Consider the following 27,282-nt stretch of genomic DNA (forward strand, 5'->3'; position numbering starts at 1 on the left):
TTTTTTCTGTCTGACCCAGGCCTGGGTGGCTAGCGGTTGAGAAACCACAGGATGGTAGTTTCTCCTGTCCGTGGACAAGGATACTCACCAGGTGAGAATCCAGAACCTGGGTGAAAAGCGAAGAATCCACATACATATTGATTGCAAAGAGTGATGTTCACTCGCCGCAACATTATAGAATGATACTGTGTGAGGCAAACTCATGTACTGACTTCTGAGGTTGTGAAACACTCTGCAGGGATTGGGTGCCAGTGTTAGGATTGCTGTATTAATTAGTACTTATCCTCGGCTCTTTCTGCAAATGTCATAATCAATATTCGTAGCAAAGGAAAGAGTCGTAACTTGACAGAATAGAATGTTCTAGAGTCCAGTTTCCTGGGCAGTGAAACGGGTCATCCGTCTTTCCTCTGGCTCCTCTGGTTTTTCCCCTAGCACACAGGGCTTCAGTGTGCAAAACCAGGAGTGTTCCGAAACGCTAATGTCTATTTTCTCTGTGAGTGCTAAGAAAAATATTTACAAATTTGGTTTGCATTATGCATATTGTTGTTTTATTCATGAAATATTTAAAACCTAAATAAACTAAATTAAAAAATGCTACTTCGTACTCGGCAATATTTAGGTCTAGAAGTGGTCACGATTGTGAACGTTACGCGGGCTTCGAACTTTAAACGTTAATTTGGCCTCTACTGTGAACGCCATGTGGATGCCTTGAGAAAGGACAGGTGATACACACACTACCTGGGTGACTCTGTGTGTTTGGTGTGGCACATTGAAGGGTGACTGCTCTCGGAGGAATTTGGCCACATATACAGCTCTCTCTGCTAGTATTTACGTGATTTTTGGGTAACGTTACTGATGGGAATAGATGCTCAAATGATTCCTGGAGTCGCATAACAGCAGAACCCACCTTTGAAATCGTCTCTCGAGTGTGTTTGGGGGCATGGGTTGTGGTGTTGAAGGCTTTGGAATGACTCTCCAGAGGGACAAATCGAGCACTGATTTTCAGTATGGTCCCTAATTCTATGATTAGAGGTACGGCAGGGGGAAAAGTTGGTTATTTTCTTAATCTTCTTGGCTTTGGGAGAAAAGTCATTTACTTTTTGTTTTTAGCATAGAGGATGAAAAGAAAGAGAGACACTTGGTGGTTAGACAGCTGGGTCACCAAAGTGAAATGGAACGTGCAGCAGTCAGATCTGATTCACTGTCCGGGCCTGGTGTAGACCTTTCTGTCCAAGCTGACAAAAACAAATGAATAAAAATTAATATATGTATTTTCTCTCTCTCTCTCTCTCTCTCTCTCTCTCTCTCTCTCTCTCTCTATCTCCCCCTGTCATAGTGGAAATGCAGAGAATGAATGTGGCCTAGGGTTTTCAAAAATAGACCTAGTGAAAGAAGTAAGATGAGGCTTCAGAGGCCCAAATTTGGATGGGCAAAAAGTAGGAGGTAAAAACCATCTTTTGGAAACTTGACTGAAACGTTCTTGGGAGTATGCATGGAACTTACTTAAAAAGAGAATGAAGGGTAACCTGGGTGGCTCAGTCGGTTGAGCGTCCGACTTCGGCTTGGGTCATGATCTCACGGTTTGTGGGTTCGAGCCCCGCGTCGGGCTCTGTGCTGACACCTCGGAGCCTGGAGCCTGCTTCGGATTCTGTGTCCCTCTCTCTCTGCTCCTCCCCCACTCATGCTCTGTCTCTCTCTCAAAAATAAATAAACATTAAAAACATTTTTTTTAAAAAAGTAAACATTTAAGAATAAATAAAAATACATACATACATACACATATACATACACATTTTAAAAAAAGAGAGAGAATGAGTCTTTTCAATCAAGATACATATCTCCCCTGGACAGACATCTCTTCTATGCACAGCTTTATGTGCCATTAATTATATAATTTTAGAACTTCAGAATATATGTGTGGTATATAAAAAGGGAGTTTTAAAATTCCTCCCTACCTTGTCCCATGACAACATTGGTTATTTCATGTGATAAATGAAAAGTAAAATAACATACTTTTAAAAACCTACGATGGGCCCCCCCAAACCTGACTTCTTCCACTAATTTCAAAAGACATTTCAAAATCCCTCTTATTAAATTATTGCTGTTACTCAGAAGAACCAGAAGCATGTGGTGGGTCGGAGTAGTCAGGGGAATGCGCAGCGGGTTCTGGAAACGTGCTGTTCCGAGTCTGTCCTGACCCTGCCATGGGCTTCATTGTTCCTTGGTGGTAAAGATTTATGACCTCTCTGGGGGTCGTTTCCTCATCCACAGGATGAGAAGCCTTGAACACTGAATGAGAGAGTTCTATGTAATGATTTGCCTCATGCGTGAGTCTTGTAGCTGTTTGCCTCAGGAAAGGATCAGGGGCTCCCACCTAAAATTCCATTTTCTACTGCTTCATAGTTCTGTTAGCTAGTCTGACCTAATTCTCTGTTTCCAGCTTTCATCGTCACGAATCCATTAGCATATTCAATTTCTCATATTATTTATAACCCTACATTATTATTTTTATAATCCTTACAAGCTCCAGTGCCTCTCTGTACCATCACAAAATAGATTTTCTCCATTGCCCAGTGGTTTCTTCAATTATTCTTTGTTACGTATAAAAGCATTCACATACTCTCCTATGATTTATCTTTTTACGACCCTCACAAAGCATTTCTGGTTCTGGTTTTTGTTTAGGTTTGTAGTGGCTTTGCTTGAGTCTGAAGGCTTCTGGATTGACCCAGAATCTTGCTTTATTCTTCTTGTTGCCTGGTCTGTGGGGCTTCTCTTGTAAAACCTTATCTACAAAATCCGTAACAGGGATCTTTTGATTCTGCCGAATCAACTCTAACTTCAGTCCTTGTGTCCTGAAATGAGACTGTCTCCTCTTCATGTAACCCCCAGTTTCTACCACTGACTTCACTGAGCTAAATCAGGACATGCTTGCCTGGCATTCACAACAGAGAAAAATCTATGACACGCCATTTGCCTGGCATGAAGTTGTTCCTGAAAGATGAACTTATTTTGCATTGATCAGCTTTCCCTTCCCCAGTCTACCTTTCTTTAAGGCAGGGTTGAAGTGCTATATATCATATATATATATATATTTTTATATATATTTTGAAAGAGAGAGAGAGAGAGAAGCGGGGGAAGGGCAGGGAGAGAGGGGGACAGGATCCGAAGCAGGCTCTGTGTTGACAGCAGAAAGCCCAATGTGGGACTCTAACTCATGAGCCGTGAGATCATGACCTGAGCTGAAGTCAGATGCTTAACCAGCTGAGCCACCCAGGCTCCCCCACACATATATTTTTTAAAGCCATTTCATTTGTCAAATTCTGTGTTAGAGTTATGCCCATATGTTAAAATGTCTTTGTGATGTCACCAATATCACCATTCGTACTATTCACACTTACCTCTGTGATTGAAATCTGCTTGATAAATTAATGATGTTTAAAAGATGAGCAATTTCATTTTCTAGTGCCAGAAGGGATCTTCAGGAAATCTGAGAATTGGGAGAAAGGTAGGAAGGGCACCACGGACCTCCTTCCATTCAGGAAAGGCATATCCTTAAAGTCTCAGACCAGGACTGATCAGTTGATTTCTTCAGACTGAAAGCTCTGTCTTTGATGAGCTAAAGCTCCCTTGTGCACCCGAACAATTCAGTTATTTTAAGTAGGCATGGATTCATTTGACTGATGTGTTCTGCTATTGGAGAAAACTTTTTTTTTTTTTTTTATTAAGAAGCATTTTCCCACAAGCAAGTTGATGTCAAGTAGGCTCGGATATATTTGGAATCCACGAGTGTGAAAAGCAGGACAAACCACCTGCTTGTTTTGATGCGAAGATGAACTCTGGTTTTCTTCCAGCCGGGCCTGCACTGGCCTTTGATACAAGACTACCTGCCTTTGCCCGCAGACTCAGCCTTTTAGGGGTTCAGGAAAGTGAGTATCTCATTGAGACTTTGAGAGACGTTATTTTCCCAGATCTGTGATGCATTCAAGGCAGCCAGGCTTTTAGGAAGGACTCCTTTTGGTCCTCCCAGCACTTCCTCCCCCACCCCCCGCCCCCACCTCACCCTGGCCCCAACTCTTTTTGTGGAAAGGAAGAATTAAAACTTTGCTAGAGAAGAAAGCGATCTAATATGTGCTAAAGAGTATTTATGACCTCCAGTACACTCTATCTTTCAGAACAACAATAAAAGCATAGGAAGACCCAAATCCTGCCAGGGTTTTAAAAATTACATTTCATTCATACCCAGGTATAACCTCCCATCATAAATCCTGAAAAATGTGGAGGAAGACACTGACAGGCCATTCTAGTGCATAATGAGGGATGCAGATTTCAGTGCCCGGGACTGATGTTTATGTATGTGATTACTTGGAAGAGGTTTTATTTAATGCACCAGGTCTTTAAATTGGCTCTGTTTTAAATATAATCATAGTAGCTACATTTTATTGTAGGCATGCCAGGCAGTTTATAAAGGGTAATTCTAATCCCCCCAATTCTATAAGGTAAGTTTTATTCTTCCTGCTTTACCTGTGGGGAGACGAACGCTTAGAAACTTTAAGACCTCGCTCAAGGTCATAGCCAGTAAGTAGCTTGCCACCTTGGACCGTTCAGCTGCAGAGCCCATATTCTTTCTTCTACATGTTTTTTCCTTATACCTTCGGCTCATCTTTGGCAAGGATTTTCTGATTTTTCAAGCACCTGTTTGTTTTGCCTTTTTGTATTTGCGGGTGTTTGTGTTTATCCGGGCCCGTGGAGTAACATATGGAGCTAAAAGAATCTTCTCCCATCTTCCAATATTATAGTTCTATGAACCACAGAACCTCACCGAAACCCTATTGAACCTGATTCAAAATGGAACTAGAGAAATGATAGAAAAAGTAGAGCTGATAAATTTATTGAAACTCACTCTTTTTTAAATAAACACTGCCGGGCTCGTATGCTAGATTGGTGGTTAATTTTGTGCCGATTACTATTGTGAATGATTTCAATGATTTCTGCTGCTCTATTAAAAATCCCCCTTTACAGTCGAAGACCTAATAAAGAAGAAACCATGATCTCTTTGTTGTGTTCCTGGGAAGTGTATATGAAGGCATAATCCCAGATGGGATAGTTCTTTGTACACATGACCACTATGTGAGACCAGCTTTGCCATCAGACCCATTTCGTCCACACGCTTTCTAAACCAACATCAGCATTTATGAGCAGCTCTTCAAATCTCTTTTTCACGTGCATAGCATTTCAGTGCAGTTTGGCTGAAACACTGCGTGGAATGTTCCTTCATACTCATTTCCCTAAAGCAGGAAGGCAATTGGCAAGTGACAAGTCATTTTTCTGTCAAACATACGACTGTTCCAGTTACAGTGTAGAAGACACAGATGGCTTGTTTACCAGTGGCCTTGGGCCATGGCCCAGGCACCCATCAAGCAGGAGACAGAGCTAGAAACATAAAATCTTTTATACCCCTGTAAAAATCTGTATGCTTTGACACCAACCTTCAAGCAAGTGGTGATCCATAACCCAGCAAGAGGTTATGGCACCACCAGCCTCTGGCGACTTGCCCACGGTGTTTCCCTCTTCTGTCCTCACAGACTTCTTCATCCGGATTCTGGCCTCAGGCTCACATGTTGTGCCTGCGGGAAACCCTCTGGTCTGCCCATGCTGCACTGAGCCCTGAGCCAGTGCGGACTGGGGTTCCCACAAGCTTGAGCCCAACCCAAGTCCTAGGCCAGCTCTGACACCTCCTAGCTGTGTGACCTTGGGCTCAGCTTCCTTCCTGGTAAAGGAGGATCCTCGCTCTGCGTGCCGATCTCCCATGGTTGATGGGGTCAGAGGTGGGGAGCATTAGAGCTTCGCACCCACATGAGCTCACTTCAGATGTGCCCCAAAGCCCTTGGCCTCTTTGCACAAACTTCCCTTTGCCTCTTAAATGAGACTTCGTCCTCTGATCTTGACCTCAAGGTGACAAGGGCATCTTTAATTTGGACTCGCCATCCTGCAGGGATGTGCTGGTATGACACGCCCACCTCTGAGTGCCACAGCCCCAGGACAAGCACCGGTACCCTGTCCAGGGACACCTGCTCCTCTCTTTTTTTGAGACGTAGCTGGAAACCCCCCTCCACGGAGCCGTGCCTGACTTCATTGCAAACGTGTGCCTGGCACGGACTGTGTCCCCTCTGGGCTCCTCGCCCACCTGGGCACCGACACAGGCTGCCCTCACCTGCCTGGATCACTCGTTGTCCTCACGGCTTCTCAGTCCTGAATTTAGGGGCTTCTGTTCCTTTTCAGGCCCCCTGGTACTTTATTCCTTATAAGACTATCACAGTGCGGACTAAATACTTACTTTGTAATCGTAGTTTAATGTCTGTCATCTCTTTTTACTGCCAGTGCCACGGACTGTGTGTTTGTGTCCCCCTAAAATCCATGTGCCAAAGCCCTGACTCCTAATGTGACGGTGGAGGTGAGCCTTTGGAAAGTGATGGGTTTAGATGAGGTCATGAGGGTAGGGTCCCCCACCCCCATGGGATTAATGTCTTTATGGAGAAGAGGAAGAGACCAGAGCTCTCTTTCCACCATGTAAGGCTTAGCAAGACCACATCTGTGAGTCCAGAGGAAGGCTGTCGCCAGAACCTGACCTTGCTGGCACCCTCATCTCAGACTTCCAGCCCCCCCCCCCTCCAGAACTGGGAGAAATAAATATTCGTTGTTGAAGTCACCCAGTCTACGGTGATTTGTTATAAGCAGCCCACACTGCCAAAGTCTGACGGGGATCCTGCCTTTTTCCTCATGTCTGTGTCCCCAGGACCCAGCACAGTGCCCGGTGCAGGGTAGACGCTCCATAAATAGCTGACACGTGAACTTGGAAGTGTCCTGCCTCTCATCCATCCCTGTCACGCTCGCCTTCCGCTGTCCCTTATCCCTTGCACTTCCTCAGGTATTTAGTATTTTCACTTACATTTCTGCACAAGGCACAGTCTCCTACGTGTTTGGTTCATTTACAGAAGTCGATGCACAGGTACTCTTTTCCATCAAACCTGCCGAAACTTGAACATCTAAATTAGCGTATCAGCCTTGAGAGGCTGTGAACTCCCCGCAGCCGTGCACAGGGCGTGTAAAATATTCTCTTTGGGAGTTATCTTCAGTGTTCGAGGCATACGTTTTTGTTAACTCTCTCAATCGCGAGATATCTTTACCCATAGAGAGGTAATTTTGAGGGTGTCAGAAAAGCACAAACTCATTCCAGTTTAAGCTCGGAGAGTAAGCCAGGGGCTCAAGCTTGAAAATAACCATTTAGGGTAAAAACGTGGCATGAGGTAAGACTGTTATGTTGTGGAATGAGCACCAGTGACCTAGGTCTATTCTTAACCCTTCCTTGCTAATCAGCCTTCTGTCTTGGCCTCATTACTCGACCTCTTTTGAATTCAGTTGTGTCCTCTGTAGATTGAGGGGTTGGACTGTATATCTGTGGTGATTTTCCTGTTCTGAAATCGTATGTTGTGTGTGTGTGTGTGTGTGTGTGTGTGTGCGCGTGCTCGCGCGTGTGTGTAATGGGGTGTGACCCATACTGTTGGCCCTGATAACAAAGCCAAAGAGAAATTCCAGACTTAGAGCAATGGCAGTTTGGTCGGACTGAAGCCCTTTGTCAAAGGCAGCACTCTATTTGATTGATGTTCTGTGTGTTTGTTAAGTGAAACAGTGCGTCAAAACTTTTCCAGTCCAGAAATACTTTGAAAATGCTGAGGTTTTTATGGCACACTGGTAAACTGGTGAGGATGGGGGGAGGGGGGTATCTATATGAAAACACTTGTTATGTTTTCTTTTTAATTGTATAATTGTTAGAAAAACAAGATACAAAATACTAGGGAAGATCTTACATTTGGAAGTCATGGGAAACTTACAAAGAGAAACATTTCGAATTTATCCCTGCGAGTGACGAGCCTTTTACAAGACTTCATCCAATTCCCCGTTATAGGCTTTTTGATGAAAATTTCTTCAACTCCTTGAGAATTACCACTGACAAGAAACTTTATTTACATAAAGAGGTGATTTTTATTTTTTAAAAAAAATTTTAATGTTTATTTATTTTTGAGAGAGAGAGAGAGCAAGTTGGGGAGGGGCAGAGAGAGAGGGAGACACAGAATCCAAAACAGCCTCCAGGCTCTGAGCTGTCAGCACCAGAGCCTGATGCGGGGCTCGAACCCAGGAACCACGAGATCATGACCGGAACTGAAGTCAGATGCCTGAACGACTGAGCCACCCAGGTGTCCCAAGAGGTGATTTTTAAAATGTAAAACCATTTTAACAGCTGTGCTAATCCCCTATTGCTGCCGTGATAATTTGCCACAAATTTAGTAGCTTAACACAACACAAATTCATGATCTTACAGTTCATCTGGAATGGGTTCTAATGGGCTCAAATCAAGGTGTTGGCAGGGTGGCATTCCTTCTGAAGATGCTGGGGAAGATCTATTCCCTGCCTTTTCCAGCTTCTAGAGGCCGCCTACATTCCTTGACTCGTGGCCTCTCCACCTGTCTTCAAGGCACATTCCACCAACCTCTAATCATCATGCCTGCTTCGACTCTGGCCCTCCTGACTCTTATGATTATATTGGGCCCACCCAGATCATCAGGGATAAGCTTCTCACCTCAGGATCCCTAACTTGATCACATCTGCAAAGTCCCTTTTGCCGTGTAAAGTCACATATCCACACATTCCAGGGATGAGGATGTGGATAACCTTGTGGTGGGGGCGGGGGAAGGCCTTGTTCAGCCTACCACACTACCCTTCACAAAATTTGCATCAATTGAAGTTTTATCTAAAGAATCAAGCAGAGCTTCCTTTTCGATAGTTGACAAATACAACGTTGGCATTTTTCGCAATAATGAGAATGGATTTCTAACCCAGGCTAACTCTTTGTATCAAGTATTTCAAAATAATGATGACTGCAGAAGGCTCGTGCCCTCACAGCGTACCGTCCTGTGGCTAATCAGGACCCACTAAAATAGAACATCAGCTAGAAACGGACCCGAGGCAGACAGAGGTTCTGAGTTGCCCCTGGAATCTGGGCCCCACCTAACTTGCCCCCTCCCCCCTCTCCTACCCATTGCAGTGCTGGTTCCTTGGACTCCCAGGATATTAAGTTCTTCCACAGTCTGCAGACCCCCTGCCCTTGGGTGAGGTGGGGGGAGTGACATTCAGTCAGAGGTCCTGTCTGGCTGGTGAGTGCCAGATGTTGTTAGAGAGCTCAGACCCTGCTCTGCCTCGGCCATCCCTGGGTGGCCTCAGACTGCCCAGCCTGAGCTGCCCTTGGAGCTAGAAGGCTCAATACCTCAAAGCACGCTGTGGTCCCCAGCCTGGAGTCTCTGAGCAAGGCAGGGAGGCAGGCAGCTGTGGTCAAGTCCAGGATCCCATGCTGATTAGCCGTGCAGCATCGTGCACGGTCGCCTTCACCTTCCTGAGCCTCGGCTTCCTTTGCTGTAAAGTGGAGGTAACGGGATGGTTGTGATAGGAACTCAACAGGGTGAGGATACTTAGCACGGTGCTTAGATCAGTGTCGGTGCTAACCATCGGTGACAATAATGCAGATGCTGATTGATTCAGCCTCGTTTTGTTTCTCTCTTAAATTGGCTACATCCTGCTTGTCTTCCACCATAGTTATCAAGAGTGCTTTGTGCAGTAAGCATGTAATGGGAAGTGTCCGTTCTCATGGTGGCTACGTCTTACAGAAGAAAACTTAACCTGGCAGCTCGTTCGAGCCTTGCCCTGTGCAGGGCTTGGGGCTGCTGTGTTAATGGGGGTGTTAGAGTTACACAGGTAGGATCAGTTGACTATAGTAATTACTTTGGGAGGAAAATCTAATGGGACGAAACAGAAACCTAGGTGATTCTATCTCTCTTTGACACGCCATGCCTACCTGGATGAGGTCATATATGATTATGATGAATCCCTGAGCTAATTTGGCAATAAATTCGTATTTATATTTAGGTTGTTATTTTAGCAGTAATGTACTGATCATTTGATCCCGAAAGTAATTTCCTTCTACAAATGTGCCCTTGACATCCTAAAATGTATATTCAGATTTAATGAAGGAAAAAAAAAAAGAGAGAGAGAGAGAGATGCACTATAAAACAAAACAGTGCTTTTGAGCCCGAAATACAAAGAGGGGAGCGTTAATTTTCTTTTAAAATTCATTAGAAATGGAAACCACTTTCTAAATTGTACTTGATGGCAGTTTCATTTGAATATGTTTTTCAGTGTCTGGAATGCTCATTTTTATCACTTAGCATCAAGAAAGTATTTTCAGGATGTTTCTGCTTTTGTTAACTGGTTGGATAAACACTTAAGATTTTTTTCTGAGAGGCATTTTTATCGATGTATTCCAGTATTGATAGTTAATAAAGCCATTTGTTTTAATTCAGTGGAAAATAATTCCATTAAAGCTTAAATAAAGCTGTGCAAGCAATTTTCCTCCATTACAGTGTCTTTGGGGCCGCGTTAATTATAATAAATGGAGCTATTGGAGACGTTTACTCAGCACACAAACTCCTCATTGTTAACCACGGCTGGTGTGTGCTAACAGCTGCCTCTTAGAGAAACGTAACCCATAGTTAATGGTGGAAAGTGTGGCATTAACATAATTTTTTGGCAAGGACAAAGCTAAGTTGCAGTGTTGCCTTTAACAGTGACTCCTTCATTAACAGTGTCTTATCAGAGGCCCAGACTCCGGGGTGGGGGGGGGAGATGATTGTGTTGTAGGTAACCAGAACCCCGTGTGAAATGGCTGTTTCTAAATAAAACAGGAAAGGATTTCAGTTGCTTATGAGTGTGATTTTTTAAAGGGGGCTGAAGAAAGACTCTGAAAAGCATTGCTGGTGTTTGATCAAAATTGATGGAGTGTACAGGCGGCTCTTTTGACATTGACACTGATGCATATTACGGTTTCCATAAGAGGGATTAGAATTAAAGCGTTTTTATTCTTCAGGGACCCATTCAGACAAAAATAGATTTGCTAATGCGAGACTTAGGAGTCCAGAATAACTTCTGTGCCGGGAAGGTTCTGTAAATGCATTTGCACATCGCTAAAGGTGTTTTTGTCAAACTATTGGGGAGAATTTTTTGTATCTTTTTGAAGACCGATCAAAGACAGGATCAGAAAGTAATAGAAACTGTCAAATAATGATCACATATTAATATTCATCCTTAAACCTGACCCCTGACCTCAGGATTCTCTTGGATTTCCTCAATAATAAATACAATTATCAAATTGATTATAGATGATAAAATCAGATAATGTAAGCTGAGGAAGCTACCATTCGTTAAGCACTTACTATCTATATGCCAGGCAGGCAGTGTGCTCAATGCTTTATATATGTCTTGTTCCTTCTCAGAACAATCCTGTCGCTGCTACTGTGAATATCCTCATCTTGCAAATGAGGCCATTAAGCCTCATGGAAATTAAGTGCTGATTCCAAGGCCATTCAATGAGTATAAGATAGGACTGAGATTTGAACCCAGGTCTTTTGTTCTGCCGCCTGTCGTATTCCCTCTATCACCCCCGGGGCTACCCTTGTCACCAGTGACAGTGCTATAAGCCGTATCTCCCCGAATCCATTCAGTGATGACCCTGGGGCTCCTTTCCACTCTCTCTCTCTCACTCTCTCTCTCTCTCTCTCTCACATAAGAGTGACTGTTGCTATTTATAATACATGGCTCATTCTGTTCAATAGTTCTTCACATCAGTGCTTCTAGCAGTTTCTCCTCTATCAGCTGTGTTCACAGTCTCTGTTGGATTCACTTGGGTGCCGCATCGAGCCTCTCTGCTGACCAGGTTCTCTCACCTCCTCTCCACTTCAGGCCCACAGCCTGCCAAGACAGGCACCTCACTGGGCTGGGACCAGGCTGTGCGTCTGCTACAGATTTTCTCGAAGCTTCCTCCTTTCAGATCCTTGTGGTCCCTTAAAGCGTTTGTAGGGATCGTCTATGAGTGTCTCCAGGACTGATGGAATACCCTCTGGTTGTTTAAGTCGAGTAGGATCTGGAGAAACCCTGGGGATGGAGGTTTATGCTTTTACTTCCCCTTTTACCTTGAAACAAGAGGTTCACTGGGACAACATGTGCTAAGCATTGCTTGCAGGAACAATATGTCAAACTATAAGCTCTGAAAATTATTTTTGGAAAGACTTGTGAAGACCCACAAAATTGGGCAACCCATGTGGCTTAGGGGGTCAGCTCTCCCCCTGCCCAGTGGTGCCTATGCCAGTCCTCGGGCAGCCTGTGAGCTGGCCCTCTTCAGGTTTGTTATGTACCCCAACGGGGAGCTGCCCGGTGGTCTTCTGGAGTCTGGGAGTCCTTCTGTGACCATCAGCTCTCTACCAACATTCCCCTTTGACGTGATACCCATGTTGCACGGTCTCTCACCAGAGATGATGGGAGTGACCCATGATTCACATCAGCCTGGATTTGGTCTGTTATTTTGTTTATTTCTGGAAAACGCGATTCAGCCTGAATTCTGCAGTCCATTAATTGTTTTTTGTAACTCAGTGATTCTCAACCCTGGCGAAGCATTAGGATGCCCTGAAGAACTTTAGAAAATACTAAATGCTAAATGACTTGTCCCCAAATTAAATTGGATGAGCTAGGTAGGGTTGGGGCTTGGCATCCACATTCTCAAAAAGCATCGCAGCCAAGTGGACTGTCCAGTGAGGGCTGGAAAACTAGTGAGACAGAGGATGGAGAGACGTTGGAGGAGGGATTTTCGCTACTACGAGGACCCCTGGTCATACAATTAGTATTGTTAGCAGTGCAACGAGCATTGCCCACAAACATACTAGGCGCTTACTGTGTGCGGGGAGTGTTCTAGGCATTTTTTAATAGAATGAAGTTACCTTTGCATACTCCTTATAATAACTTAGGAGCTTGTTTCACTTTTACAGATGTGTACATGGAAGACTTTGAGGAGACAAAGCAATTTATTCAGAGCTGAATGATGCTTCTTGGGGATATTCTCTATTAAAAAGTGAGACGAAACCTTTTTGCGTAGGTATACGTTGTATCTGGTTGTTCACGTCATTTCCCTTATCATGGGAGACTTGGATGGCTCTTGTATGGTCAACGTGCCGTGGCTCTGCCACCGGAGACTGGCTATGAGATAGTAATCGGTTGAGAACCTTCGGATTCCAGGTCACATCTCCTGGCCTCCTGATTTTTCGTACTAGATGTCACACGAGTGTCCTGAAATGCATCTTTGCTGCAAATAGCTTGTATGATAGCAGAGACAGGTAGACTTTACTAGCATACTGCCCTGCAAAGACCCCAGTCATACACATACTCTGTAGTAAGTATGCAGACTGTAACCCCCATGTACTTGGATTTAACACCTCTGCACCTTTGCACGCGATCTCTCATGTTATATTTGCCACCTCCTGGGGAGGTGTCCAATATGAAGGGCTAGATGGCTAAGGTGAGATTGAGGACATGGTATAATTTCGCTGGTTGCAAAGTCTGAGATCACTTGCTTTCTAGTCAGGGCATTTTAAAAACCATTAAACCATGAGTGTTTTGTTGGTGTTGGTTTTGATGTATAGTTCTCTACGTTTTAATCCGTGTACAGAGCTACGTAAGCATGACCTCCATCAGGCTATAGACCAGCCACATGGAGTTAGAAGGCCTGGAGTGTTGCTGCAAATAGTCCCTACCGTGTCCTCTCCGTACCTCAGCAGCCTGGACAAGCTTGACTTTCTGTAAGAGTTTTAGCTCGATGCCAGCCTGAGCTAGCAATTTCTTGGCAGTTTGGAGACAGGCCTTTCTGAAAAATTTGACCGGTGATAGGAGTGGAAACATGTGGGGTGTGCCTTTCCTTTTTTTCTACATTGACTGAGTATCGTAACCCTCAATCCTCAAAGAAAAGACTTAAGACAGGAGGCTGGAGTCCAAGCTCTAAAGACGTGAGTTGCTTTCTGGAAAGAAATGAGATGATATGCCCTTATAGGCCTCCATAAATAAGAGATACTGCCTCATAGGGTGCTGCAGCCTGGGATCAGAAACTGGGGGTTCCCAGGGCAGGTGGAAGTGGGTGGCAAGGGAGCCCTTGTCCTCTCTCCTGGCTCTAGACCATTCATCAGCCCTCCTCTGCCTTTTCCTTCTGAATTTGCAGCTTGAGCTCCAAGCCCAAAGGCCTGGAGGGCTTTAGTCTGATTTCCTTCCCCACCTGGCACCCTCTACTGAGTCCCCCACGAGGCAGAGTGACCAGAAGTTCCTCCGGTGCCCGGGAGCCCATTCAGAGAGGCTTACTTTGATAACAGGGCTCCTCCTTTGATCTCCACAGCCAATAAGTTACCAACATCAGGTTTGAAGATTCTGACAGTTTTGTTTACTTTGTGCTATGAAAGCATAAGGTCATAGGATGGAAAGTCCTACCTATATATCTGATAAAAATATGGTTATGCCCTAGGAGAATAAAAACTTGCTGTCTCCAAGTAAGGAAATGTGTGTAGCTTTTCTTTGCCCTTTCCGTACCTCTGCTACAAGCCCAAACATTTACAGCCTCTGTGTTCTAATAAACCTACCAACAATGGGCACTCAGGGATCTGCTGATGGAGAGAACAACAGGGTCCGGGGCACGCATGTCAACACTGGTCAGCCCTGTTCCTTCCTCTGTGCAGAAGGAAAGAAGTGAAGTCTTCTGTAAGGGAGCCGGGGAGAAGGGGAGACAGGAAGGAAGAATGGGAGAAGGGAGAAAGGAAGGATATTTGAGCTAAGTCTCAATGATGGTGGTGGGGAAGAGTTTTTCTGGCAGAGGAAAGAATTAGCTGTAAAGGTCCCTAGCCGCCGACAGGTTGGTGTGTTTTGGGGCAGAGAGAAGGCTGTTGTGGCTGGCGATGGGTGTGGTTGGAGGGCAGGGCCTGGCTCCTGCTGAAGTATAGGCCATGGTAAAGAGTGGATTATTTCATTCTTAGAGAAAATAGGTTTTAAGCAGAGGGTTAACATGGTCTGATGATAAGGTTAGAAGAGCCCTCTGGTTGCCATCTGGGTAGAGGAGAAAATTTGTAAGCAGTGAAAAGATGTAAGAGTTCTCCCAAATGGCCCAGAGGGGCCAGTGGGAAGTGATCAAAACATTACATTGAGTCATGTTTCGAAGGCTGAGCCAATGGGACTGGTGAGTGGGTTGGTACAGATTGGGTAAGGGGTAGAGATGGATCAAGGATGACTCTTGGGCTTTGGAGCCCATAGGGGAAGGATGTGTTGTATAACCAGATACAGAAGATAGGGAGGCAGCAACCTGGGGGGGGGGGAGGTGAAATTGCAGCAAATAAAAGAGTTCCGTTTGGACTGGCAAAGTGGGAGGTGCCTATAGATGTCTAAGCCCGGGTGCTAAGGAGTGAGTCAGTGGGTAGCCGAGTCCGGGGTTTGAGGGAACAGTCGGCATTCAAGTCATCCATTTGTAGGAACTTTGTTTCTTTTGGAAACTTCTCCTGTTTCAAAACCATTGGTTGTTTGAGCTATCTTTGAACCCTGAGATTGGTACCTGGACGACATGCAGACGTTTGTTGGGATTTCTCACATCCGTCCTGGGAAGACACATTCACATGAGGAGGTGACGAGAAGCTTCTGCAGCTATACTGACTGCATTATGTTGGAATAGCTCTGAATATTTCTCTAGACTTAGGCAGTCATTTTTCTGAATTCTTTCAAGCAGATCCTCTTTATTAAGTCAGATAGAGATCTCACTTCCTAGTTCTGTGTGTTCCCCGTGGAATGCAGCACAATAATTAAGATCAAACAAATCATTAATCATATTCACATTTCAAAGATTCCTGAAAATAACCCAACATGAACACGCCAGGTGTTTGTGCTTGCACGTCTTGTACATGAAAATCGGGCCCCGTTGTCCTTTTACTATGTACAACTAGCCAGTTAGAGTACAGTCACTGTGGACATCAAGTGGGTGACAGATCAAAAGATTACAGAGCAAAAGGGACGGCTGATACCCCAGTATGGAAGAAGGAAAAAAACCCTATAGGCCCAAACCCACTTATTTGCTATTTTTGGACAAGTTTTCCCATTTGAACTGTCTGTGTCTTAAGTTCTACTTCTCCTTTTTTTAAAAAGTGTATTCATTCATTCATTCATTCATTCATTCATTCATTCATTCTCTACACCCAATGTGGGGCTCGATCTCTTGACCCCGAGATCAAGAGTCACATGCCCTTCTGACTGAGCCGGCCAGGCGCCCCTTACTTCTCCTTTTTATTCCAATTTCCTAAGTCACTTTTGCATTCTTCTAAAAAAAAAATCAGCTTTCATCTACTCCAACTGGGACACTTACTTTTTCCTTAAGCTACTGTTCTCTCTAGATATCCTTGTGTTTCCAATATTTTTTTAAATTTTGTTGTGTTAGAAAGGCTGACTGTCTTCACTTTTTGTGAAGGTGATTTCCCCTGACTGACAAGCATTATCTCCTTGGAGGGAGCCTTTGAATACACTGAGCACATCATAGGCTACCCCACTGGCTCAGATGTGTTGCTGGGTTGGTGTCTGGGGTACACAGTCAGTGCCCAGAGTATGTTGCTGGTGCTTGGGCTCTGCAAAAGCTGGTAGGTAGGTTTTTCAGACAGATGAGCAACAGATCCCCAAGCACCCTCTGGAAGAAACGATCTTCTGTCTTTCCTGCAGTGTCACAGGGTGTGACCCTGAGCAAATCTCTGGATTTCTCTGGGCTTCTGTTCCCTCCTCTGTAAGTGGGAATCAGTATAACCCACCTCCGAAATTTGAATTAAGTGAATAGGTGGGAAGCACTTAGCAGGTACCTGCTGCATAAAGGGGACTCTGGGACCTTTAGTTCCCACCCTAACCAGTCTAAATCTATATTCATCAGGAAACGATAATCACGTACTCTGAAAAGTGGCTGTTCGTCAAGACAGATCAAGCTTCTGAAGCAAGCTAGACTGAAAAGATGAAGGGAAATTGACCATCAAGACGAAGCAGAGAAACAGTGCAGTGGTTCTCAAAGTATGGTTCCAGGCCCTGCAGCGTCAGCATCACTTGGGAGCTTGTGCAATGCAGATTCTCAGAGTCACTGAATCAGAACCTCTGGGAGGGGACCCAGGCAGTCTGTGTTTTAATAAGCTCTACAGGCAATTCTGATGCACACTGAGGTTTGAGAACCACTGGTCTAAAGCAAACTCAACAGATATGGGGTGAGGAATTGTGGTGCGTGTTTCTGTGTGTGTGTGTGTGTGTGTGTGTGTGTGTGTGCGCGCGCGCGCGCGCACCAACGTATGTACAATGTTTGTAACTGCTGAAAGTGTAATTGAGCATGGTAATGTCAACAAAATCCCACCAAACGGGCAACTAATGACCTATTTTTCTTTGGTAGAGTTGTCTAAATAGACATATATCTGGAATGTTTGTTTTCAACGACTGTGCACTAAATTCGCTTTGGTTTTAAAACTACTGATTCATCAACTTTCTTCTTTTTTTTTTTTTTTTCCCCTAGGAAATTCCACTTACTTGGATGATCATGGGCCACCTCCTAGTAAGGTAAGGTCTTTGCTTATGGTTATACATCCCATTTCTCTTTTCTCAGTTCCTACAGCCTCCAACAACCCTAACCAGAGCCCTCCTGGCCATGAATTGTTTGCAAGAAAATAGTAGATGACAGATGTGAAGTTAATCTTTGATTTACAGTGAGGACAAAAAGGAAGCATATGAAGAGCGCCAAAATGGCGAGGGAGGAAGGGCCATTATTTTATCAACACCTGTAACTGTGCCAGGCGCTAGAGCCTTAGACTGACTTCAGATCTTTGGCGGCTTCTCCTGTTTGCTGCTCTGTTTGCCTCTGCATCCGTACTGGCCCGTGATCTGATGCCCACAGCCTGGCCTCCCCCTGCCTTTGGGCCTAGGGGCTACACTCATTTCTGCCCCTTTTCTCCCTGGACTTAGTTGGACTGCTCCATCAAAGGCTCAACCCCTTAGAACTGGCCTTCTCTTTCAGTGCCCTCTCAAGGCTGCCCTGGCCTGACCTGCGTGCCCACTTTTGTTTTCCTATATTAAGGGTCAGAATAGTCTGGTGACATGTTAGTGTAGTTCCCCGCCACTATTTACTTTCTTGTACTCAATGAACACTAAATGTCAAGATACCAGAAAATGGGAAAAATAAAGATAGTCTTTGACCACTTAAGATGATAACCTGCAAAGCACAGTTTCAAGTACGTAGTAAGAGGATAATCATCCCCTAACCTTCGAGGCTGGAAATTTAGCCCAAGGTCAGCCTTTGAGCTTGTGGGATTTGAAAAAGAACCCTATTATTTTTAAGACCACGCGTTTTGGAACAGGGATCGCTGGATTCATCGCTGGCTTTGCCACTTTCAGTGTGCGACATTGGACACATTACTTGGAGCCTCGGTTTTTTGATGTGCAAAGTGGGATTAACAATACTACCCACGGTAGAGGACATCTAAAAGAATCAAATGAGCTGATATAGGACATTCAGCACCTGGCCTGCGCTAAGCATTAAAATAAAGAGTGGCTGTTGTTAACTAGACTGGAGCCACATTAAGGTTATTGATGAATGGTACAGTAGTATTTATCACAGTTGTGACTGGCTCTACCACTTGGTCCCCTGCATATATATTGAGTGTCTGTGACACTGCACCATTGGGAATACAAATATGAAACAAGACAAGAGCAGCAGAACACAATAGCCCAAGCCCTAGAGGAGCAAAAGGATATAGAAGTGAGACACCCTCCGAGGGTAAGAACCAGGATAGCTCATCTCCGTACCCTCACATCCCTGCAGTAGCACATTGTGACTGTTCATTAAATTTCACTGAATTGGACCAGGGAATCCAGAGCTGGAATCTGAATTAGGTCCTGGCTCCCAGCCCAGGTTCCTTCCACTAGGCCAGTGTTCCCAAACTTTAGCTTGGATCAGGGTTTCCTGGAGGCTTATTGAAACACAACTGCTGGACCCAGACCCCTGAGTGTCTGATTCTGTAGGTCGGGGGTAGGACCTGAGAACTTGCGTTTCGAACAAGCTCCTGGGTGATGCTGATGCTGCCGTTCTTGGGACCGGGTTTGAGAACCACTGCTTTAAAGGCCACGAATATGAAGAAAACAATTTCCCTGGACATTTTCTATGTTGTTTTCACTGCTGATAGCCTAGAAAGAGTAGTATGGCTTATTATATAAAGGCTATTTCTTAATATAATGGTGACTCACTATTATAACTCTACTTAGAGTGAAAACAAATTTTCTTTGGTCAGTAACCTGCCTGGGAGGGCAAATAAGTGGAGGTGGGGGAGAAGAATTGTATGGATGGTCTGCTAGGTTCCTGCACCACTAACTACTTCTGTCCCAAGTGGGGCCAGTTGAATTCTCCCTACCTTCTCTGCTCTGCAGGAAGAGGGGTTTGGGTCGGGGCGGGGCGGGGCGGGGGGCTCTGTGGGATCTATCAGCTGTTTCTCTCAATGCCATGTTGGGACATTATTTTGGGTTTCAGGATTGATAAATGGGGCTTTACCTAATCAGGAGACCCAGGCCCGCTTTATATAAACTTGCCTTCTTGAACTCAATCCTTGGTGACCACCTCATTAGTCTGCTTTGGGGCCTCACTCTTGCTAGGTTGGCCATCCTGCTTGCCTCTTCCCTACTATCTTTGATGCCTGGATTCTGCGTCTGCCGGACCCTCTCCCCTTGCCCCTGTGGAGCTTTCCCTGGATCTGCAGTCCCCCACCCCTGCCTTCTGGTCTTCACCCCTCTCCCCCGCCCCAGCCCAAGCTCCCCGTGACACCCAGAAACCATCAGGTCATATCAGATCGTTTGAGACCACTTTCAGAGTAAATCCGGTTTTATAAACTCTATTCCAAGTTTGAAATTGTGACTATAATCTCCTTCAACCAGCAGAAGTTTGTATGAGGCCGATTCTCTTACTATAAATGTATTTTCATTATCCAGGAGTGGAGTGGCAAAAACGCTCTTGACTTTCGAAGCAGTAGCCAAAATAAGGAGAAGAATATAAAAATGAATAAAAATAATGTTGGTATGTTAACATCTTTTCATCCACACTCATTGCCGCTACCAGTGTGGAAATGAATCTCAGGAGGGAGGAGGTCAGACTTCCAGATAAAGGTCCTTCAAGTGTCCCCTGGGGTGGGGCCTTGGTTAGTAAGGGCTTGCAGACCAGGGGTACGGGGACGTGGTGGCATCCAGGTGAGAAGGACTCACACGTGTGTGGCCTCTAGAATGTACCCCCAGCCTGGCAGGGGAGAGCAAAACTGACTGTAGACCCACCATTTTCATACTTGTTTAGCATCCAGAAATAACTTTTTGATGCCAAGATGGAAAGAGCTGTGATCTAGATAAAGTACGATTTTTAAGTCCTGAAAATGTCCTGAGGTTTACGGGCAAGTTCTCGTTTGATGAAAAGTTCATTCCCCAAGTTTCACATTCCACAAGTAATAGCCATTTAGGGAATGGGGTGTATACCACACAGCACATGCAGGGCACGGGCGGGTCTCCCTTCTCTCCAGCGTGTTCGTAAAAAAGAACCAAATGCCTCCGATTTTTTTTGTTGTTGTTGTTACTTGTTTTTAAAATCCACTTGAACCTCACAGCTCACTCAGATTTTAATCTAAGTCATTATTGAAGGCAGATGTTAATCTTTTCTTTTGTTAACCTCTTATGACCACCAAGCAGAACACGTGGCATCAGGTTAGAGCCCAGCGAAGAACGAGCATATAGATCTCTAATGAGTGAATTGGAAAGATGTTCTCTTTTTTTTTTTAATTTTTAAAAATTTATTTATTTAAATTCAAGTTAGTTAACGTACAGTGTAGTATTGGTTTCAGGAGTAGAGCCCAGGGATTCATCAGTTCCGTAGAACACCCAGTGCTCAGCCCAGCAAGTGCCCCCCTTAATGCCCATCATCCATTTAGCCCTCCCTCCCCCCACCTCCCCTCAGCAACCCTCAGAAGGATATTCTTGAGAACAAAACAGGCATGCGACAGCCAGGGTAGTGTGATGTCACTTCTTTTAAAATTATATGTCTATGGGGGCACCTGGGTGGCTCTGTGATTTAAGTGCCTGGCTGTTGGTTTCAGCTCAGGTCATGATTTCATGGTTTGTGAGATTGAGCCCCACATCAGGCCTTGCGTTGGCAGCGATGAGCCTGCTTGGGATCCTCTCTCTCTCTCTGCCCCTCCCCTGCTCGTGCATGCGTACTCTCTCTCTCTCTCTCTCTCAAATAAACATTTAAAAAGTTAAAAAAATAATAAACCTGTGTGTATATGACTGTGTGTACGAAGAAAAGTCTGGAAGGGGTAATAGTGTTTTCTCTGGATGGTAAGATTTGAAAAGCATTTGACTCTTTTATTTATACTTTTCTGTATACTTTTGCATTCATTAAAGTAATGCCTGTTCAATCTAAACATCAGGGGAGAAAGTCCTTAAGTGAGACAAGATTAGGTAGGATTGGGCTGAAAAGCCTTTGGTGCTCGGGCCTCTGCAGGGTCGTCTGCAGTTTCATTGACGCCTGAGAGCAGCCTGACCTCTGAAGGTTGACGTCTTCTCCTCCTGTTCCACGCCCTGGACCGTGGGCCCCTGACGCGCAGCGGGCGACAGCAGCAGGAATTCTGGTGGTAGCAAATAGGATGCAGTAATTTCACATATGTTGGGATCTCAAATCTGATAGATAGAAGAGCTGTCCTAAGCGACCCAAGGAAAATAAAACCACTATCCATAGCTGATGTCTGTCATTTCCTATGTGGCAAGCAGTCTGCTAAGCGCTCTGCAAAGTGCAAGTTCAGTCTCCGTAAAACCCTATAAAAGAGGAAGTCATTTTCTTTAAATTGAAGTATAGTTGACATGCAATATTATATTAGTTCCAGGGGCACAACCTGGTGATTTGAACTTGTATACATTATGCAGTACTCACCATGGTAAGTAGAGTTATCGTCTGGCACTTATATTCCCTATGCCGAACTTTATATACCTGTGACTTATTTATTCTATAGTTGGAAGTTTGAACCTCTTAATCCCCTTCACAGATTTCATCCCTGCCCCCACCCCTTCCCTCTGGCAACCACTGGTTTGTTCCCTTTGTTTGGAGTCTATTTTTGTTTTGTTTGTTCACTTGTTTTGTTTTTAGATTATATATATAAGCATAATTATACAATATCTGTCTTTCCTGCTTGACTTATTTCACTTTGAGTTAGCATAATGTCCAATGGCCTCTCTGTCCATCCATATTGTCGCAAAGGGCAAGATTTCATTCTTTTTTATGGCTGAGTAATATTCCAGTGTGTGTGTGTGTGTGTGTGTGTGTGTGTGTGTGTGTGTACCCACATATATATTATGTTTACCCATTTATCTATATATGGACACAGGTTGCTTCCATATCCTGACTATTATAAATAATGCTGCAGTAAACATAGGGGTACATATATCCCTTTGAATTAATACCTTGGTTTTCTTTGGATAAATACCCAGAACTGGAATTGATGGATCATATGATATTTCTGCTTTTAATTTTTTGAGCAACCTCCATACTCTTTTCCACAGCAGCTGCACCAATTTACATTCCCACCAACAGTGCACAAGGATTCCCTGGTCTTCACGTTCTCACCAACACTTGTTATTTCTTGTCTTTATGGTCATTCACACATGAATGGTGTGAGGTGTTATTGTTTTGATTTGCATTTCCCTGACGATTAGTGATACTGAGCATTTTTTTCATGTGTCTGTTGGCCATCTATATGTTTTCCTTGGAAAAAATGTCTATGCAGGTCCTCTGCCCATTTTTAAATTGGTTGCTGTTTTTGTTTTTGTTTTTGTTTTTGTTTTTTTTTTTGGTGTTGAGTTGTATGCATTCTTTATATGTTTGGGATATTAAGCCCTTATTAGATATATCATTTGTAAATATCTTTCCCCATTCACTAGGTTGTCTTTTCATTTTGTTGATGATTTCCTTGCAAAAGGTCTTTAGTTTGATGTCCCAATTACTTTTTGATTTTGTTGCCCTTGCCTGAGGAGACAGACCCAAAAAACTATGGCTAATCCTGATGCCCAAGAGTCTATTCCTTATGCCTTATTTGGGGACACTTGTGGTTTCAGGCCTTACATTTAGGTCTTTAATCCATTTTGAGTTTATTTTTGTGTATGGTGTAAGAAAATGGTCTAGTTTCATTCTTTTGCATGTAGCTGTCCACTTTTCCCAACACCATTTATTAAAGAGATATCTTTTCCCCAATGTATATTCTTGCCTCCTATGTTGTAGATGTATTGACCATACAAGGGTGGGTTTATTTCTGAGCTATCTTTTCTGTTCTGTTAATCTATGTATCTATTTTTGTGCCAGTAGCATACTGTTTTTATTACTATAGTTTTATAAGATAGTTTGATATCGAGGAGTGTGATGTCTTCACTTTGTTCTTCTTGATCAAGATTGCTTTGGCTGTTCAGGGTCTTTTGTGGTTCTATACAGATTGTAGGACTGTTTGTTCTAGTTCTGTGAACAATGCTGCTGGTATCTTGGTATGGATTGCATCAACTCTGTAGTTTGCTTTGGGTCGTGTGGACATTTTAGCAGTATTAATTCTCCCAATCCATGAGCATGGTATATTTTCCCTTAAGTTTCATCTTCAGTTTCTTTTATCAGGTGTCTTACATTTTTCAGAGTACAGGTCATTCACCTCCTTGATTAAACTTATATATTGTACTCTTTTGATGTAATTGTAAATGGGATTGTTTCCTTAATTTCTCTTTCTGCTAGTATGTTTTTAGTGTATAGAAACACAACAGCACTCTGTATAGTAATTTTGAATCCTGCAACTTTAATGAATTCATTTATTCATTCTAATAGTGTTTTGGTGGAGTCTTCAGAGTTTTCTGTATATTATTACCATGTCCTCTGCAATTAGTGTCAGTTTTACTTCTTCCTTACCAATGTGGATGCCTTTTATTCCTTTTTCTTTGTCTGATTGCTGTGGCTAGGACTTCCAATACTATGTTGAATAAAATTGGTGATAGTAGGCACCCTTGTCTTGTTCCTGATCTTAGAGGAAAAGCATATAGCTTTTCACTGTTGAATATGGTGTTAGCTATGGATTTGTCATACATGGCATTTATTATGTTGAGGTATGTTCCCTCTTTACCCACTTTGTTGAAAGTTTTTATGATCATATGATTTTTATCTTTCATTTTGTTAATGTGGTATATCACTTTGACTGAGTTGCAGATATTGAACCATATTGGCATGCTTGCAGTAAATCCCACTTTATCATGGTGATCACTTGATCCTTTTAATATATTGTTGAATTCAGGTTGCTAATATTTTGTTGAGGAATTTTGTATCTGTGTTCATCAGGGATATTGGCTTGTAATGCTTTTCTTTTTTCTTTCATTTTTTTCTTTTCAGTGTCTTTATCTGGCTTTGGTATCAGGGTAATGCTGCTCTGTAGAATAAATTTGGAAGCATTCTTTCTTTCTGATTTTTTTTTGAGATCGTTTGAGAAGGATAGGTATTAACTCCTCTTTAAATGTTTGATAGAATTTTCCTGTGAAGCATCTGGTCCTGGACTTTTGTTTTTTGGAAGTTTTTTTTTATTTCTGGCTCAATTTCATTACTAGTAACTGGTCCATTCACATGCTCTATTTCTTCCTGATTCAGTCTTGGAAGATTGTATGTTTGAAGAATTTATCTCTTCTTTGAGGTTGTCTAATTTGTTGGCATATAATTTTTTATAATAGTCTCTTATAATCCTTTGTATTTCTATGATGTTGGTTGTTACTTCTCCTCTTTTTTTTCTGACTTTATTTATTTGAGTTCTCTCTTTTGTCTTCTTGAGTCTGACTAAAGGTTTATCACTTGTGTTTATCTTTTCAAAGAACCAGCTCTTTTGTTTCAGTGATCTTTTGTATTTTTTTTGGGGGGGGGCTCTATTTCGCTTATTTCATTCTGATCATTATTATTTTCTTCCTTCTACTAACTTTGGGCTCTGCTTGTTCTTCCTTTTCTTATTCCTTTAAGGGTAAGTTTTGATTGTTTATTTGAAATTTTTCTTGTTTCTTGAGTTAGGCCTGTATTGCTATAAACTTCCCTCTTAGAACTATTTTTGCTATGTCCCAAAGATTTTGCAGTGTTTCCATTTTCATTTGTCTCAGGGTATTTTTTGATTTCCAAAAAAGGAAGTAATCTTGTAATCCTTATTTTATAGATAAGGAAAACTAGATCATAGAGAGAGAGGCTGAATAACTTGCCAAAGGTCATGTAGTAAGTATTAGAGTTGGGATCCCAGCCCAAGGCTGTAGTTTTTTCCAGGATTTATTTTAACCATTTCAAGATTACTTATTTAAGTGGAAATGCAATAATTTTTTTTTACCTTATTTCTGGAATTTTACTCTTTCATATAAGGTATCTTGTGCCTTAACTAGTACAATAAACAAGTTTTAACTCAGTATACCAGAAGAAAAATAGTCATCACTACCATTTGAGTTCTCAGTCCAGTACATTATCAGTTATCAGTCCAGTAAGTTTTTAAATTTCTATCTCGTCTTTTTCCTTCCACTTTTGTATGCATATATACCTTCAGAATTCGTCCATTTACAAACTGCATATAGAGTAAATTTTGGTGTACAAACATCATAAAAGGTGAAAGAACTCTGTTTCACATTCATGTAGCAAAATGAGATGGTCTAGGTTCTTGTTGCAAAATATTGTCTGACAAAGTCCTTCCTCTTGATGACCTACTGCACGAAAATACTGTATATATAACTATATAAAAATTAATTAATTAATTAATTAATTAAAGTAAATACATATACATTTTGTCCTTAGAAATATATCGATTCCTCGGGAACTATTGAATCTTAGAGAATTAATCCAGGATGTTATCATCTGAAGACTTGGAGTTTGTGGTTTCCCTTTCATAATTAATTTCATTGTCATCATTAGAGTCTTGAGTGCTGCTCTCTAACTCTTAGAGTTCATCCGTGGTTCCTCCAATCTTGTGGAACCTCTCCCTCTGTCAGTCTTCTTCTTTTTGTCATTGTAGACAGGAATAAAACTTCTGAACCCCCCATTCTAATGGAAGTTAAAAGCAAACAACAAAGTGTCTCCAGTCTTCTATCTTTTGGAAAGATGATACAATCCTTGGGGCAGCACAATAAAATATAAAGAGCAATGCAAGAGTGACGATGTATTTCTCTAATGGATTACTCCTCTTGGCCTACCCTGTTCAGGAAAATTGCCATTAGGCTCGTGTAGCTATTTAAAAAAAAATCAACTAAAAATTTTTTTAAAACTTCAGTTTCTCACTTCCACTAACTACATGTCAAATTCTTTAGAGCTACATGTAGCTAGTGACTACTGTATTGGACAGCACAGAATAGAACATTCCAGTAATCCACTAAGCAGCAGTGTAGTTAGAGCCATTCTATCATTATTCCATTTTTCTACTACTTTAATCTTTTTAAAGCATATTTGGGAATAATTGATGCATAATTGGTAGGTGATTATTCTAGGATGATGAAATAGCAGTGTCTCAAGATAGAGAAAAAAATAATAGCATTCAGCTCCCATAATGATTCTTAAATTTTTTTAGAGGCTGGTAGACCCTATTATATGGTAATTATATTATATCTATTATTATAATTATGATTATATAATTGTAATAATATGGACCTATTTGACAGTAATTGCAGGGTAGAATGAGTTTTATTCTCTTTATTGAAAAATAAGGTATGTTGTCTTTGGAACATTCTAAGAAAGAATAAATTCAAGAAATATCAATACATACAAATAGTTAGAACTACTCAAAAAAAGCTGCAAGCCGAAAAAACTAAAATTGGGTGCAGTGAACCTTGATGGGGCATACAGGGTTAAGATATATTACCGATGCCTGCGTATGTATGTAAAAGTGTTTTGATATACAAGATAATATATATTATTTTTATATAATCATGTGCTAGCTAGTGTTAGTATTCAAAATTCTATTTTAAAATGGGTTCATTAGAAGGGTTTTATACTTTATTATGCTGAGCAAACATCTTCAAATGAAAGAGAAGTAGTGATCTTAATTGACATGACATTTGTAGAATACGTGTGTCCAGCAGTGAACTATTGCTCAATAAAGGTTAGTCCTTGCTACCTCTTAGCCTAGCCCAGAAGCTAATTTTCCCTTAGTATCAATTAATTATTGAGTGCCTTCTTTATGGGAAGGATCAGGAAGACACAAAAAATTGTTGAAGATAATCTCTGCCATCTAGTACTTTGCAATCTAGTTGCATCTCAAGGCT

General features: G+C 42.6%; 1 protein-coding gene across 3 annotated transcripts in view; it reads left to right on the forward strand.

The window, feature by feature from the left end:
* The window catches only part of UST (uronyl 2-sulfotransferase), a 318,211-nt gene that overhangs the window by 102,000 nt on the left and 188,929 nt on the right, over window positions 1–27,282 (forward strand). For all 3 annotated transcript variants that reach the window (XM_030316555.2, XM_030316556.1, XM_030316559.1), the window contains exon 2: window positions 17,486–17,529. In XM_030316555.2, coding sequence (XP_030172415.1) covers window positions 17,486–17,529 — 44 coding nt within the window. The remainder of the gene's footprint in view (window positions 1–17,485; window positions 17,530–27,282) is intronic.

Source organism: Lynx canadensis, chromosome B2, assembly GCF_007474595.2.
Source record: "Lynx canadensis isolate LIC74 chromosome B2, mLynCan4.pri.v2, whole genome shotgun sequence".
Taxonomy (NCBI): Eukaryota; Metazoa; Chordata; class Mammalia; order Carnivora; family Felidae; genus Lynx; species Lynx canadensis.